At 44.8% G+C, this 14,249-nt stretch overlaps 1 protein-coding gene across 3 annotated transcripts in view; it reads right to left on the bottom strand.

Moving 5' to 3' along the window:
- Positions 1-515: 515 nt before the first annotated feature.
- IL17RB (interleukin 17 receptor B) overlaps positions 516-14,249 on the bottom strand; it is a 40,882-nt gene continuing 27,148 nt past the window's right edge. For 2 of the 3 annotated variants that reach the window (XM_077325539.1, XM_077325538.1), the window contains exons 9-11: positions 7,547-7,616; positions 6,238-6,342; positions 516-3,322 (exon numbers count right to left, since the gene is read on the bottom strand). In XM_077325539.1, coding sequence (XP_077181654.1) covers positions 2,763-3,322; positions 6,238-6,342; positions 7,547-7,616 — 735 coding nt within the window. In that variant the 3' untranslated portion in view covers positions 516-2,762. The remainder of the gene's footprint in view (positions 3,323-6,237; positions 6,343-7,546; positions 7,617-14,249) is intronic. The other variant, XM_077325540.1, reaches the window with a different exon arrangement.

The raw sequence follows: 14,249 nt of genomic DNA on the forward strand, positions 1-14,249 counted from the left end.
GGTTCGAATGTGCCCCTCTGGGGCAACAGAACAACTCTTCCATCTTCTGTATGACAGACCTTCAGGTATTTTAAGATGGCTGTCATATCACCTCTTAATCATCTCTATAGTTTGGTGTAGTGGTTAGGAGTGCAGACTTCTAATCTGGCACACCGGGTTCGATTCTGCACTCGGCCACATGCAGCCAGCTGGGTGACCTTGGGCTCGTCACAGCTCTGATAAAACTGTTCTGACCAAGCAGCAATATCAGTGCTCTCAGCGTCGCCCATCTCACAGGGTGTCTCTTGTGGGGAGAGAAAAGGGAAGGTTACTGTAAGCTGCTTTGAGCCTCCTTCGTGTAAAGAAAAGCGGCATATAAGAACCAACTCTTCTTCTCCTCCTCCTCCTCTTCCTCCTCCAGACTAAACAGACCAAACTCCCACAATCTTTCCTCATACAACTTGGTCTCCAAACCCCTCACCATCTTTGTAGCCCTCCTCTGTTATCTTCTGCCAGAATGAATCAAAGAAACAATAGAAAGTACTTATTTATTTTATTTATTAATTACATTTGTATACCGCCCTCCCCTGAGGCTCGGCAGTTTATAGAATGTAAAGAAAAATACAATGAACTCGTTTTTTGTGACAAATAGAATACAACAATGGTAGCAGTAACAACAATAGAAGATAACAGTTTAACAATCAAACAGGTCCATGGTTCAGTTCAGGTACACGGATTCCTGGGAGGGTGGTTCAGGAGCCCAGCAGATGTTGCTGGTCCTGGTTTACCTCAACCAAATGCCTGGTGGAAGAGCTCCCTTTTGCAGGCCCTGCGGAAGTGTTTTAGTTCTGTCAGGGCCCTGATCTCCTCCAGGAGGTCATTCCACCTTGTGGGGGCCAGGAAGGCTCTGGCCCTGGTTGAGGTCAAGCAGGCTGCTTTTGGGCCAGGGATCACTAGCCAGTTGGTGATGGCAGAGCACAAAGCTCTCTGAGGGGTGTAGGCAGAAAGGCGGTCCCTCAGGTACACTTGCTCTGGCCTTAAGGTGATTAACAGAACCTTTAGCCTGACCCAGAATTCGACTGGTAGCCACTGCAGTTGATGGAGGATGGGCCGGATATGGGATCTCCATTGTGTTGCTGTGAGGACCCTGCCCACTGGAATTTCCAGATCAAGGTTAAGGCTAGGCCTACATACAGCGAGTTGTAGAAGTCTAATCTAGAGGTGATAGTCACCTGGATCACTGTGGCTAGGTGTTCTGGGGCCAAGTAGGGCGCTAGTAGTTAAGCTTGGCAAAGGTGGTAAAATGCCAGCCACACTACTCACATGACTTGAGCTTCCACTGAGAGGGAAGCATCTAGGATAACGCCCAGATTCCTGGCAGAGTGAGCTACTGAAAGTTGCATACCATCCAGGGTGGGCAGGGGTGCTTCCTCACTTGGCCCTTTCCTGCCCAGCCACAGGACTCCTGTCTTTGAAAGATTGAGCTTCAGACGACTCTGCTTGAGCCACCTCGTCACTGCTTCTGGGGGAGATTCAGGGTGGCCATCCATCAGGAGGAAGAGCTGGGTGTCATCTGTGTATTGATCACAACCCAGCCCGAACTTCCATGCCAGTTGGGCAAGAGGGCACATGAAGATGTTGGATAAAATTGGAGAGGACCGCTCTTTGTGGGGCTCCACAAGTGAGTTGTCGGCGGCTTGATGATCTCTCTCCTATTGCAACTTCCCGGTCGTTTGCTCACTTGGTTTTATTGCAACCATTAAGACCCCCGATTTGTATAAATATGAGGTTGCAAAGGGGCTAATACTTGAAACACTTTAGTCAAAAATCTGGGATACCCATGAATGTTTCGATAACATTAAGATGCCAGTCTCTGATGGAAAAGAATAAGAGCCCCTTGTCAAGAAAAAGGTAAATGAATTTACAACTCTTTTAAGAGCACAATAGTTACCTTTACTGCAAGTTAAATGCTAAATCTCAGAAAGAGGAGACAGCAACCAAAGAACTGGTAGAACTGCTGGAGTCAGAGGCTCCAGGTCCTGCACAGCCACCAACCAGGTTCAAGGTGAATCCAGGAGATGCTGCCAGAGTAAGTGGGATTGGGCTTGCTCCAAGTGAGTCTGGTCACGTACAACCATGATCACCATTTGTCAGATGTATACTATTATCCTCACAGGCAGCTACTGCAATTTCTCAGCACTTGGATTTTAAAAAGGGGGACTGCCCCATCCTAGACCACCTCTGATTAGTACAACTGTCACTGAAATAAGCTTGTTTTATCCTAGCTACTGTGAAAAAAGTTACATACACACCAAATTTAGCAGCAAACAGAACAATCTAAACTTGTTCCAGAACATGAAGCTGCCTAGCTCAACCAGCAATTGTCCTCAGGTGTTTTGGTGGTCTTTCCCATCATCTGCTCCCTGATCTTTTCAAGTGGAGATGCCAGGATTCCTTTGCCACAGTTGCCTTCTTCATGACAAGCAGCTCTCCTCCCCTTCTTTGCTAAGTTGCTGCTGTGCAAATGACAGATTCCAGGACTGGTGGAAAGGCAGCAGGCTGGCAATCTGCAATATCCGGCTCAGAATCAGTGTACAGGAAGCCATTTTAGAAAGGTGGTACCAATTCAGTGGCAGGACAGTTTATGCATTTGTCGCATGAAATGTGCAAAATGAGCTCCTTAATTAACAGCAGGGGCAGAAATGAGATGTTACTTTCAGAAACTGGATTTTTCTTTCGGTTTTGTTACCTATGTTGCAGCACTATACATGGAAGTTGACTGTTCAGATGAGACAGTAATTGTCCTTTGACCTGCGTTTACCACAGCTGGAGCCCTGTGAAAGGTAAAGCTCTCGAAGAAAGGAATCAAAATCCTTCATTAGAAAATACTTTGGACAGATAGTCAAGGCACTTGGGAGATCTTTAATTGAACGTGCATCGTTGAAAGATACGACCATGTATTTGTGGAGAGATGACTGGTTTTTCCAGTCACTACAGAAAAGGTTATACGCAAGAGTGAACATATACTCAGAGTTCTCATTGTGGCCTTCTACAGATCGGTTACAAGCTGACTCACATGCAGGCCCCATATGGCTCGGACTGAGAAAAATTACTTTATCAGCTAATTCTTTCTGAATAGCAAGCCACTGCACTGGCCCTATTTCAGCAATTCTCCGTTTGTGCCACACATCTATAACAACTTCACTTTGGCAGCGTTCACGTAGAAACTCGGCAAAAGCAAGGACTGTGTGGTGAATGCAGACGTCCGGTGGATATATAACAAGGATCTTAACAGGCATTTGCTGTACTGCAGGATAGGAAAAGGGCCACATCTTGACTGTACCTGTAAGGAAGAGGAAAATAGTTCACATTTAAGTAGCTCTAAAAACTCTAGCCATGCTGAGAATCTACTGTTGGATACTAGGCATGTTTATTTATTTATTTGTTCATTTATTTTCTGCCACTCCCATACAATGGCTCATGGCGTGTCACAAGGTCCTAATTAAAAATCCCATTAAAACCCCCATTAAGAGGACATACTGATACAATATAAAAATACACAGTGAACAGGCGATAAATAAAACAAGCCTCATGCCCAAGACTGATACCCACTATTGGGGAGGAGAGGGGGCCTAGCTAGCAATGCCCAGGTGCTAACTCCAGCCTTGGGGGGAGGCGTGGACTTCCAGTAATCTCCACTGCCCTGGCCTCAACCAAAGACCTAGTGGAAGAGCTCCGTTTTGTAGGCCCTGCGGAACGTGGAAAGCTCCTGCAGGGCCCACAACTCATTCTACCAGGTCGGAGCCAGGCATGCCTCTCGGGCCGGGAATCACCAACAAATCAGTGCCCACAGAGCATAAAGCCCTGCAGGGGGCATAGGGCAACAGGCAGTCCCTCAGATATGCAGGGCCCAGACACGTAGGGCCTTGAAGGTCAAAACCAAAACCTTGAACCTGATCCAGGCAACAACTGGCAACTAATGCAGCAGCCACAGAACAGGTTGGATATGGGCTCTCCAAGATGTTCCTGTGATGACCCTAGCAGCTGCATTTTACACCAGCTGTAATTTCCGGGTCAAGGACAAGGGTAGGCCCACGTAGAGCAACTTACAGAAAACTAGCCTGGAGGTGACAGTCGCATGGATTACTGCGTCTAGGTGGTCAGGGGACAGGTGGGGTGCTAGTAGCCGGGCCTGGCGAAGATGGGAAAAAGGCAGCAACCTTCTTGACCTGTGCATCCATAGTTAGGGAGGCATCAATGGTCACTCCCAAATTCCTGGCCTGGAACGCGATGGCAAGTTGTGTTCCTGCCAGGCAGGACAAACGCGCTTCCAGCTCTGCCCCCCTATTCCCAACCACAAGACCTTCATCTTGGAGGGGTTGAGGTTTCATGCGACTGTGCTCTAGCCATCGAGCCACTGCTTCTAAACATCTGGCAAATGGTTCCAGGGGGGGAGTCCAGGCACAAATCATGCTAATGTCTCATGATTTTTATATGTCATACAATTTTTTTTTTAAAGCACAGGATTTTGAGATGATCACCATCTTTCCCACCTACACATGTTCTGAGCGGAAATGGTCACCGGGGGTGGGGGTGGGGAATGTCCCTGTTACATGTCTGCACATCCACTGAATACCATGTAGTTTCATGCAGACTGATTGTAGAAAAATTATTTGTGGGCTACCGTCAGTTTCATCGGATGCATGAAGTGAAGCTCCTGTGAGCAGATTAGACATGTGGGAGAAGAGTGAAAAGTGAAGATGATGCATTGCAAGAAGTCCAGTCTAGGGCATTTCCTTGCAAAGTTCAAATGCACTTAAAACATAGGTCATTTCACAGTGGTTGTAGTTGGTGATAAACCATCTTAATTTAAGGAGACTGCAAATACATGTAATGAGGTGATAAATGTATCACTTCTGTTTTAATCCTGTTTAAGTGTTTTATTGTTGGACTTCATATATTTAATTGTATTAATTTCAGCATCTTGAATTGCAATGTGCAACTAAATCTAGTAATCAAATATTGAGACAATCAGGGCTTAAATATAGACTATGCAGATCAGGAGTCCTCAATCACTCACCAAAATGTAATACATAACAACATTTACAGGGTAAATGACTACATTTAGAAGGTCACAGATGTAATTTTAAAAGTGCTAGTAAATGGCGGTTCAGTAACACACTCTGAAATATACTGAAATATTAGTGTGACTAGAAATGCAATAGGCGCTAGGACGGGTCTCAAAGGGGCTGGGGCATGCATGGCCCCCCTGGCTCCCAGCGAGGGCCGCGCATTGGCGTGAGCATTGGAACCGGGCCGCCGGTGGAGGGGAGAATAAAGGCAATGGGTCAGGGCAGGGACCCTGGCACGGCTCCACTGCCTACCTGTCTACCGGTGATCGAGTCTCCAACAAGCGCCGCCGCAGGGATGCGTTCCCAGGGAGCACCACCATCCAGGGCGTGCCGTGCGACGCGGGCCAGCACCACGGCGGCAAAGCGGGGGAGATCGGTGCTGTAATGGCTGCTCCGTGGTGAGAGCGGGGAGCAGCGCCATCCGGGGCGTGCCATTCGACCGGAGCCAGCGCTGCAGGAGCAAAGCGGGGGCGATCGGTGCTGGAATGTCAGCTCCGTGGTGAGGACGGGGCTGTAGGTGGAATTGGAAGGCGTGCTTCACGGGGCCCCCGATTTGTCCGCTGGGAGCAGACTGACAAGCTGAGAAGACTGCTTGTCAGTCTGGGGGCACAGGGTCAATCCGGGAGTTTTGATCCCGGACTCGGCCCACCCCAACTCCTCTTACTGTTTTATTAAGAGGAACTGATGCTGCATTTTAAACAGCATGGAATGAAGAAGTAACATTCTTCTATCTGTGCTCTTGGCTGGCTATTCAGTAGGCCACCTCCTTTGAATGAATATGGGGAGCTGTGCCTTCCTTCCTATACACAAACCCAGTAACAACTACTTTGGTTTATTTCATTCCTTCCTATTATTTAAATGAGAAGTAGTGGCAAAGTAGGAAAAATCTGCACCCACTGATAAAAGGAAGTGCTATTTTGGTTTATCTCCCCCTATGCCTTCCACTTAACAGGTAAAATAATTCCTTTTACCACAGACGGTCAGGTGGTTGTAGCTCCTCCAAGCTGTCTCAAGAAGTGTACAAGCACAGATGCTTTCAACTCTGTGTCATTGTAAGGAGATGGTCATACTACCAAGGAGCCACAAATAGCCATGACTTCCTCTGTAAACCAAGTGAAATCCTTACCGTGCCTCTTTTTCACATACACTACAGCAGCAATTACGCACACTTTCACACACAACACAGAAAATATGCAAACATATATTCCTATGGAGTGTGCCTTGACAGCTCCTATAAAAGAAAAAGAAACCACTTGGAAAGAGGTAAGCAAGGGTTAAAAAAAACCCTGAACTTGGTTCTAAATATATGAACTATTTGAATAGCTATAATTTTGTCCTTTAAGAAAATACTTGAATTTAGCTGCTTCTGGAAACCTGTAACCCTTTTCTCTTACAGTGTTACCTTACAACTGTAGATCTTGCCAAACAAATAAAATGAAATGCTTCCCTCACCCCCGGAATTTAGAGATGGCTTAACTGTTAAGTATGTCAATGGAGGGAGAATACTGAAAGTGCTGGGAATTACCCCCCCTCTCCCCATATTATATATTAACAATTTGTATATGCTTGGCTCTTCTGCAGAGGGGAATGCATGGCCATTCTTACACACTGAGTATTGCAGCAGTGAACAGAAGTTTCAATAAGTGGCTTTTGAGTTTTTCTGGGGGCCTTTTTGCCACCCGTTAGGCAGTTCTTCATCATCATGGCTATGACACATTGTTGTTGTCGTTATATTTGAATTTATAGACCTTCCCTCCCTGCAAGCAGGCTTGGGTAAACTCACAGTAAACATTTTAATAATATACATTTTAAAAATCAGTTGGCTAACTTGACAAGAGAAAACATTGGTTCACCCCTCCAAATGTTAACTCACCCCAACTCTTCCCAAATCATGATTTCCAGAGAATAACATTCTGCATATCTTGTCCTTTGGATGTAAGTTATGTTCATTGAAAGACAGTAACTAACAGAATGGCAAGACTGGAGTCTAGTAGGCCCTTAAAAAGACCAACAAGTTTCCAGGGTCTAAGTTTATGATACAAAAGGGAGTTTTGCCCCTCAAAAACTTATACTTTTGAAATCTTGTTGGTCTTGCTACTGGATTTGAATCTTGCTCTTCTACTGCAGACCAACACGGCTATCCATGGGTTATCCACAGAACAGCACCCCATCACTGTCCTAAAGGCATAACACAGAAGAATTTGAGAGACGGTGCAAAGGGTCACTGAACAGCTTCATAAACTCCCACGTTCAGAAGCAGAATGCCAGATGTGGGAGACATGGAAAAACCCTAGGGCTCTTGCATTCATGGCCTGATCACGAGTTTCCCAGAGGCACTTGGCTGATGGAAACAATGCTAGACTACTCCACGGTCTGCTCCAACAAGGCTATGCTTCCATTTTTTACTTGTCAACAGCAAATAGAAAATTACTAACCAGTACATTTAAGTTGGTACTTAAAGTGTCTTCGACAATCATTTTCACATCTTGGAAAATGAGGAGTTACCTGGAAGAGTAAGAAAAAACGTTATAATGCAGCTGAATGAAATGCTTGCAAGAATATTTCATTTTTTATAACTTTGTATGAGGGTATCATCATAGAAAATAAAAAAAGATTCATAGAACATATTTTTTCATGTATGCATTTAAAAGAGATACTTCCTGTGGTTAGTACATTTATTATTCATATAACACCAGGAGTGTATATTGTACCCCACAAGGCTGCTACCACAGATCCTCTGTATTTTTAAGAAGTTATTTATAGTCTGTCTTTATCAAAAAGACTCAAGTAGGGTTGTCTCCTTCCACTGCAACTGTCTGGTTTCGCCTGCCCTTGTGACCCTGGAGTGCGGGGGAAGGGCTTCCCACTCGGCCTCACTCTTTCCTCAGCATGAGCCAATGAGGTTGCCAAGGTACCCAGAGAAAGGCCATCTCTCCATGGAGAAATGGGAACAAACCCACTACCCGCACCCCGTGTTTGTTGTTTTTCTAGATGATTACTATGGTTTTAGTTTTTCTTCTCTTTTCTGCTGCAGAGAAAAACGAGGCACTGCTGGACACAATGGATCCTTTACTTCTGTCGCAGGTGTGAGGCCTACAGCTCAGGAAAGCTAACAGTCCCTCTGGTGGTGCCTTCTTCCTAGAAACATGGGATAGGTGCTACTTTGGGGGGAAAGGTGCTCTGAAAAGCTACAGGTGGCTTCTAAATGATGGACTGTAGCTATGAAGCAGAAAAAGGAAGCAGGTTTTACTTCACATGTTCTTTCATCAGAAGCTCCTATCTGCTTTTTAAATTCAATGTTTTTAGGTTTGTAAAAAAACTCTTGAATTTTAGCTTATGCAAAAGGCTGAAAGAATGATCTTACACTACAAATTCACAAGGCTCTCGGGGTTTGGGAAGGAAGCAGTCCCCAATTATGTAAGCCAGAATTTTCAGGTTTTGATAGTATTCAAAATGGATCTCCCAGTTTTCTTATATTTCTTTTAGTGAACACAGGTTTAAGAACTGTGATGCACAGTGAGACAAAGCATGTATTGTGGAAAAACTAATGACGTTTGGAAAATCTACCTTATGTGGTTTAATGAGTATATATGCAGCTTTGGTTGTGACCCTAATATTATGTTTGTTGCTCTGTTCCTTTAATATAAATTAAATGCACTTGTGAAGTTTGGAAGTGACTGCATCATCTCTTGTTTTACTCATCTATCAATAGTCCTCCCAGGAGCATTTTATGGATGAAGAGTAACATTGCACTATAAACTGCTACTTCAAGAAGTACTGAATGTGCCCTTTCCCCAGTAGAATTTCACTTGATCTCAAGTAGTCAAATTTATTTATTTAGCTTATTAAATGGCAGCATATTCAGTAAGAGTACACACCTGTTTCTTCTGTAATGGCTCAAAGGGATGGTTGTTGATTTCAGATTATTTTCTGTCTTTCTATATTGAACAATGGTCGTGAAAGATGCCGTATTACATTCACAGCAACTTTCCTGCTTTGCCCTCTTGAAACTGTCTCCCTATGGGTCACAGGATCACCAGGGACATCATGGGTGTTTCAAAGGGGGGGGGCGCTGTAATGAGGGAGTCAGCAAAAAGTACCCTCCCATAGTGCCTACCACAAATGGAAAGGGTGGTTGGATTCCAGTCTAAGTTACGTTCGCCATGCAAGGATATCTGAAATAAGCAGTACTTTTAAGTTGACATGAGAAAAATCCCATTTGAGGTTCTATGCCTTAAATCCCAAGAAGGCCTACCAACCTCAAGGCCATCTCCTGATTCACCATGTTCTCCATCAACATCCTCAACCTGTCACAGGAGCAGGGGAAAAGAGACGCCATCACCACAGCTGGCCAAACCAAAAATAGAGTGCCACGTGGGATTGCTCTAGACTAGGCTCCGATACTGCAGCATGCAAAGGGGTACCACATAAAGCTTATTAGTAGCTTGAAGAGATTAAGGATTATTAGTGACTTTATTATTTTTAATTTATTTTTATTGAACTGAAACATAGAAATAATATAGAAAAGGTTAAAAATAGTATATGACAGATGTAATACATAGCAGAACATATTTGTTACAAAAACAAGCAAATTATGTCATACATCTGAACACAATATATTTCCCCAGCACAACTATTATTCCTTAATACTGATTCCATTTATTGATTTATCAATTTGCAACAATAAAAAGGAAAGAAATATAAAGATCTGCTTATTAATTTAGTTTATCCACAAGTTCTAAAAAGAAGTTCAAGCAGTCATGAAATACCTCTAGTGGTCTTCTGTTTACTAAATGAGTCATTTTTAACATTACAACAGTTTGTTACAGATTTATATGCATCATCTACAGTATTAGTAAGCAGTATTTGCTGAATGAAGCAGAAACACATTTATAGACTTGTTTCTTTATGGCTGGTCTTCTAGGAAATGCTGATATAGAACCTTTCCATATCTGTCATATTTGATTAGAGATTAAAGAGTTTTTTTTCTACCACCACCCTTTCTGCAGAAAGCATTATTAACACAGTCTCTAATTCTAAGGGCCATTTCGCACAGCTTCAAAATAGCACAATGGTTGCTAATTGAAAACGCTACTAATTTGCCTTAACGCACGACGTCGCAGACAATCTGCAACACTCCTGAAACCAATCAGCAAAAAGCGCTTCGTTGTAGCGCTTTCAGGGGAATCCAGAAAAGTGGATTCACCCTCCGGATAGCGATACACTCCTGCAACCAATCTGCAACACTAGCGCTAAAGACCTGTGCGTTACCATTGTTGCGGGTTCTTCAAAGTCCCTCCTCCTGAGCCTGTCCTCCAAACTTCCGGCGAAGCGATCGCCATTTTTTTTTCTCCGAGCGAGCGGGGATAAACGCACCAGCGAGCCTCTTTCTGTTTAGAGGCTTCCCTGGCTTCAGTCCTTCACCTTTAGTCACTAAGCACAAACCACATAAAAGCCCATTTGCTGAAATAAAGTCCCTTTATTTTTTACACATTAATTGAGCCGAAAATCGGGCCCGTGAGAGGGGGGGGGGATTTTTTTTTTATCACTCGAGGCAGCGTGCCAACGACCATACAATCAAACGACAGCTCACATTAGGCAGCTGGATGGGTCTCTCCGTTGCAACGAATCTACCTAGATTTGTTGCTATGGGTCTGTTTTTTTTTTTTTAAACCTTTCTTAAAGGGAAAGGGGCTGTTTGGGAGCATGCTAACGGCTGCCCATTGGCTGCTTGACGGCCAGGGGCGGGACGAGCTTGGCAATAGCGCTTCCTTTCTAGCGATTTCTGCTGAGACCGGAAGCCTGTGGGAAACGCTAAAAAACGCAACTGATTCCACTACAAAGGCAGGTATGCATAACGACGAATTCCACTATTTTAAATGGCGATTTTTCATTCCGCAAACAATTTGCAACAAAGATCCCCGTGCGAAAAGGCCCTAAGTACCTCATTTAGGTCTTGAAAATTATTATTCTAAAATAACTGCTTTTGAAACAAAAACAATGATTAAAGGCTGCTAGACAAAGCTGGAGCTATTTGCAGGTTTACATAGTAGCAGAAAGAGGGAAGGGAAGGGAAGGGAAGGGAAGGGAAGGGAAGGGAAGGGAAGGGAAGGGAAGGGAAGGGAAGGGAAGGGAAGGGAAGGGAAGGGAAGGGAAGGGAAGGGAAGGGAAGGGAAGGGAGAGAAGAGTTTCTAACCAATAAACTAATCGCTCAAATGTTCTCTTACAATTAGGCCCTATATTCAAAGCTTTAACTAAAATCGGTGATATCTGGAAAATCAATAAAACTCAGAGAAATTGGTTCTAGATGCCAGGAGTAAGTTCTAGATTCTCATACTCTTAAATATGGCATTAATAAAAACGAAGCTCAGTGCTTAAATATCAGTCAAGAAGCAAAATAGTTTCAATTTCAGCAAGTCTACAGTTAATAATATCATCATACCAGCAATCAGATAAATTAAAGGTTTACACTCCAATAACCAGAAGAGACTCCATTTAGTTAGATTACAAGAACAAGTTAGAAGAAGAAGAAAAAGAGTTGGTTCGTATATGCCGCTTTTCCCTACCTGAAGGAGGCTCAAAGCGGCTTACAGTCGCCTTCCCATTCCTCTCCCCACAACAGACACCCTGTGAGGTGGGTGAGGCTGAGAGAGCCCTGATATCGCTGCTCGGTCAGAAGAGTTTTATCAGTGCTATGGCGAGCTCAAGGTCACCCAGCTGGTTGCATGTGGGGGAGCGCAGAATCGAACCTGGCATGTCAGATTAGAAGTCCTAACCACTACACCAAACTGGCTCTCAGTTTTGTTAAAGGATGTTAAAGCTAGGAGTAGTATTCCAATCAACTAGCTTGTGGACAAAACAACTAGCTTGTGTACAAAACAGCTAGCATAAGTAAATGACCAGGCTCAAAGAATGTCCGCAGCAACTTTGAGATTCTTTTTCACAAGAGGGCTCACATATACCTTCTGCTTGGAGAGGTTTCCAAGGAAAGGTACTATCACAACTTGTACGAATTGTTAGATCTTTGTTTGGAGAGCCTTATTGTATACCTAATGTTTTATTTAGGTTGGAAGCAAGTCTACTACCACTAGAAACACGTGCCTGGCTTCAAGCGTTATAGTTCTGGGTCAAGATAAGTTTTTTTCTCTCTGGTCTAACTTCACTAACATTTTTAGATACCCAAATAGATGAATAAGATTGAGGATAAACTCCATCACGTTGGCTTCTTTTAACATTGCTTTGATATAATCAGGGTATCAAAAAATACATGTGAGGATCTGATTCTTCAATAAAATCTGTGTGGAAACATCATGGCTGGGGGGGGGGGATGCTTTGGGAAGCTGGGTTGCCAACCTCCAGGTGAGGGCCTGGAGATCTCTAGGAATAACATCTGATCTCCATGTACCAGTTCCTCTGGAGAGAACAGCTGGAAGGGAAAAGAAAAGAAACAAAGAAGGGAGGAAGAAAGGAGGAAGAAAAGAAGAAGAGAAACAAAAGAACATAGAAGGAAGGGAGGAGGAGAGAAAGTGAGAAAGAAAGAGCGAGGGGGAAGGAGGCACTGTGTGTGCATGAGAGAGGGAGATAGCAAGGAGATCAGCTGGCTGGCTACCACACCTCCAAAAAAGGCAGATCTTTGCTAACTTAACACACCGCCATTTCTCCACCCCAGCCACAGTAAGCCAGGAAAGCCAACATCAGGAGCACTTGGAGGAGAAAGTAAAGTGACAGCGGGGAAGAAAGCACCTCTCGATTCTGGCCTTACTGTGGGGGGGGGGAGCATTTGGAGGAGTAAAGCAAGAGCTGTGATACCGCACCATCAGTGAGGCCCTGCAGATGGTAGGCGGCAGAGCGGATGCTTGCTTTAAATAGTGCTGCTTCTGGAAGGTGCTCAGTAGGCCCTGCAGCTCTTGTTTCATTCCTTCACACTCTTTGTCCACCTGAGCAGAGGAGCAGCACATGGGAAACCAAAAGGCCTGCAAAGGAGAGCCGGAAGCATGGGGGGTGAGAGTGAGGGGGAACTCCCACTGCCTGCGGGCCTGCCCTGGGTCTCACTCCTTCCCCACACCCATAGACAGAAAGGCCTCACAGTTGGGAGGTGGTCTTGAGGGTACTTGCTTCAAGCAGCACTACTTCTGGGAGGTGCTCAGTAGGCACAGGGGCATGGAGGGTGTGCCCACCACTCTTGCTTTCACTCTGGCCACTGTCATTTCTATTCTCGTCACCTTTCTCCACTGCGAATAAAGCAACTGTCCAACTCACTAGGTTGCCATATTCTGGTGAGTAGGGGATGGCGAGAAGATAGTGACAGGTTGCCCTGATAACTCCTCCCCCCATTCCCACCCACTAGGCCTCCCCACCCACTCTGGTGGCAGCAATGGCGATTCTCGGCCACCCCAAGGGGGGGAAGGTCACCACCTTCCAGGCCTGCTGGAGTCTCCTTATGGTAGGCTCTGCTGAGGTGACCTCAGGACAGGCGAGGCTGGGTGTGAGGGATGGCTGCCCACACCTCCCAGAGCTCCTCGCCTAGCTGGCTCACTCACTGCAGCGGAGGCAGAGCAGAGGGATGGCAGTGGGAGGTCAGGAGGCCACTATGCCACTTGTCTGGGGGGGGCATGGCACTGGGTTCCAAGGGTACAACAACAGGCCCTTGTTCAGCTATGGCAGGGGGTGCAGAGGTGGAAAAAACATCACTTCCGTCAATTTCTGTTGCCATTTGCCCCCAGGCTGCATCTATAGACATTCACATATCAACAAACTAGGATAATTGTTAGACAAAGATTATGGGATATTGCTCTCCAAAATGATAGAGCACAGATGTATTCCAATCCAATAATAGGAAATAGTGATAAAAATTTCATTCAATCTAAGTACTTATGTACATTAGAGTAAGTACCTAAACATCGTAGAGCTTTCACTTTAGCTCAGTTCAATGCTCTTCCATCTGCTCTATTAGAAGTGAGGTATGAATGTATTCCCTGTGCATAATGCTTATGCCCATGCCAGTCAGGGATGGTAGAATCCATTGAACGCATGCTTCTTCACTGTCATTTTCACCAGGATATTCACACTTGATATATTAAGCAAACCTTGTCTAAACTACCAGGTAGAACTGATCACTTTTTATACTTTTCTTCTCCA

The sequence above is a fragment of the Paroedura picta genome, chromosome 3, assembly GCF_049243985.1.
Source record: "Paroedura picta isolate Pp20150507F chromosome 3, Ppicta_v3.0, whole genome shotgun sequence".
Classification (NCBI taxonomy): domain Eukaryota; kingdom Metazoa; phylum Chordata; class Lepidosauria; order Squamata; family Gekkonidae; genus Paroedura; species Paroedura picta.